This window comes from Crotalus tigris, unplaced genomic scaffold, assembly GCF_016545835.1.
Source record: "Crotalus tigris isolate CLP2741 ecotype Arizona unplaced genomic scaffold, ASM1654583v1 scf7180000019967.70471, whole genome shotgun sequence".
Classification (NCBI taxonomy): domain Eukaryota; kingdom Metazoa; phylum Chordata; class Lepidosauria; order Squamata; family Viperidae; genus Crotalus; species Crotalus tigris.
In genome coordinates, this window is record NW_024097796.1 from 18,243 (window position 1) to 21,620 (window position 3,378).

General features: G+C 45.3%; 1 protein-coding gene across 1 annotated transcript; it reads right to left on the reverse strand.

Moving 5' to 3' along the window:
* Window positions 1-2,640: 2,640 nt before the first annotated feature.
* LOC120318004 (cuticle protein 38-like) lies at window positions 2,641-3,150 on the reverse strand. Its single transcript, XM_039365149.1, has one exon. The coding sequence runs from the start codon at window positions 3,148-3,150 to the stop codon at window positions 2,641-2,643; it is 510 nt and encodes a 169-aa protein (XP_039221083.1).
* Between the last annotated feature and the right edge of the window lie 228 nt (window positions 3,151-3,378).

Sequence of the window (3,378 nt, forward strand, 5' to 3'; positions counted from 1 at the left end):
TAGAAAGTGGTACTAATACTTTTTTGTGATCTTGATTCTGTTCTTCTGTTTATACAACCCAGGACTGTATTAGCTTTATTTGTCTGCTGCTACACAGTGCTGGCTCATAGTCAAGTGATCATCCACTAGGACTCCAATGTCCCTCTCTTAGTTACTGTTTTTAAACCAGGTCTCCCCTGATCTGTACTTATATCTTTGATTTTTCCTCCCTAAATGTAAAACTTTGTTTTTCCCTACTTTAAAACTCTAGAAACAAAGTTATAACTAGTAGCCAGCACAGGTTTGTTAAAAACAGATCATGTCAAACCAATCTTATTTCATTCTTTGACAAAGTAACTAAATTAGTAGACCAGCAAAATGCTGTGGACATAATATATTTAGACTTCAGCAAGGCATTTGACAAAGTAGACCACACTTCTTGATAAGCTAGAAAAATGTGGGACTGACAGCATCACCAGCAGATAACTGGCTGACAAACTGTACTCAACGAGTAGTCCTTAATGGTACTTCATCTACATGGAGGGAAGTAAGCAGTGGGGGACAGAACCACAAGGTTCTGTCTTAGGCCCAGTATTCTTCAATATCTTCATAAATGACTTAAATGAGGGAATTGAAGGGGATCGCATCAAATTTGTAGATGACACCAAGCTGCCAGGAATAGCCAACACCCCAGAAAACAAGCTTAAAATCCAAAAAGTTTTTGACAGATGTGAACAATGGGCCCGATGTAACAAAGTGATATTTAATGTGGAGAAAAGCAAGTTTTTACATTTAGGCAGGAAAAATGAAAGGTACAAGTACAGATTAGGCAAAACCTGGCTCAAAAACAATAACTGTGAGAGGGACCTTGGAGTTTTGGTGGATGAAGACATGAATCAGCAGTGTGTGGTAGCATCCAAAAAAGCTAATACAATGCTTGGTTGCATAAACAGAGGCATAGAATAAAAATCACATGAAGTATTAGTACAGCTTTATAAAGCCTTAGTTAGGCCATATCTGAAATATTGCATCCAGTTTTGGTCACCACATTATAAAAAAGATGTTGAGACTTTGAAAAAAAAATGCAAACAAGAGCAACTAAGATGATTAAGGGCCTGGAGACTGAAACATGAAAAACATTGCAGGATTTGGGAATGGCCAGTCTAAAGAAAAGAAGGACATGACAGCAGTATTTCAGAAAGGAGGAGGGGGTCAATTTATGTTCCAAAGCACCAGAAGGCAGGACAAGAAACAACGGAGAGAAGCAACCTGGAATTAAGGAGAAACTTCCTAACAGTGAGAACAATTAACCAGTGGAACAGCTTGCCTTCAGGCATTCTGGGTCCTTCATCACTCAAGGTTTTAAAGAAGAGACTGGACAACCACTTGTCTGAAATGATATAGTGACTCCTGCTTGAGCAGCGGGCTGGACTAGAAGATCTCCAATGTCCCTTCCAGCTTTATTCTGATTGATATTTTCCCCATATCTATAATTAATTCAACCTTTAGACACATTCCATCTAAACTCAAATCTATATGTTAGCACTGTTAACATCAGATGTTCTTGCTTTGACAACAGATGGAAATTTTTCTCTATTGCTTTTAAAGTAAGTTGATGCTGGGAGGGGGAATGTGGATGAGAGTCCAGCTAGTCATAACAATAATAACTCAGCCATGGGAACCCAAGGTCATTGGGCCCAGAGTTGATAGAATTTTGGCAGGCTGGAGAGCTGGGGAGAAAGCCCACACTTCAAGCTAATTGGGGAATGTGATTTATGATTGTTTATTGGAGGAGGGAATTGTGCTTTGTTACTTTGTATCCAGGGGAGGGGAATTTAGTTTTTGGTTTCAACTATGTAGTGCCGATACTTTGTTTCTCGAATAAAATATTCTTTAAAGTAAACAATGCCTCGAAGTTCTTTTGAAGAGTTTCATCTGTCAGAACCATGACATTAAACCAAAAATTTTTATCTAACTATCTTGGGGTTCCGAGCCCCAATCACTGTCCCTAGAATTGAGGGATAGATCAACAAAGATTCGGGGAAGATCTCAACATGGAGAAGAAAGGAGCACCTCAAACCAGCACCCCAGCAGAGGAGGGAGCACAGGCCAGTATGCCAGTGGAGAAGGAACTTTTTCAGGTCTCTCAGATGGGGACAAGACTCAAGCTGTGAGGACAGCTGATCTGATCGTCAGAATGGACCTTACCCAGTGGAGTCTCTAGACACCTCAAGACGGCCTTGCCATAATCAAGTGCTTTGAAGACGGATGAGGTCGAGCTGCAAGGAGGGATTTCCCACAAGTCGCAGTCCCCGGACCAGTGGAGAACCACAAAATTGACTACCGCTGACGACTTGGGTGAGTGGAAGTACCTGTCCACAGTCCATAATCAATCAGTGGAGAAGTTGGTGGAAAGATTTGAGCTAGAGATAAAAAGTGGAGAACAACCCTCCCATTCTCCATACGCGAGCAATCACGATGATCGGTGAGACAGCCACCAACTCATGCCAAGGGAAAGTCCTAGTCCCACCTGACAGGTCAAGCAGCTTCCCCATTCTTGAAGCCACCTACCATGGCCTCCAGCTCCACAGGGAGAGACAGCTCCAGTCATCACCCCTCCAAAAGCCCAGATCGCCAGCGGTGAGATAAGAGCCTGAGCCATCACCGGGACAGCCAAAGCCCAGATCTATGCAACCCAGCCCAGGGCCCATATAGAAATGGGGGGTGTCGCAGCCCCCACAGATGGGAGGCCAGCATCGCAGCAACTGAACTGGGGGTGGCCACAGCCCCCAAATGTGCAGCAGCAGATGGGGGCCTTGTAGCAACTGGGGGTAGTACAGCAGCAGCAGTGGAGCTGGCCGCCGTCTCCAAATGTGCAGCAACCACGGAGGGGCCTGCAACTGATGGGGATACAGAAACAACCACCTCCAGGGCTGCAGGGGGAGCTATAACAACTGGGGATGCCACAACCGCATGCAGGTCAGCAGCAGTGGGGGTAGCAACAGCCACCGAATGTGCAACAACCACTGGGAGGCCTGCAGCAACTGGGGATGCAGCAGCCACCATGGGAAAGTCAGCAACCATTGGGGATGCAACATCCACAGTGGGGAGGCCACCAACCACCAGGAATGCAGGCTCCCTGGGGAGCGTAGCAACCTCTGATGGCGCCATCTCTTAGAGCAACCTTCGATGGAGACTCAGAGAAACTGATCTTTTTCCTCAACCAGATGCATTCTCACTTGAACTGCTGTGCCTATTTCTACCCTAACCCAGCCACTATTGTTAATGTGGTTGCATCCAGCTTGGAAGGGGAAGCATCCGAGTGGCTGAACAATTTATACAACGAGCAAGCACCCGTGTTGGGGTACTTCCATCTCTTCCTCCTAGGACTGAGACCAA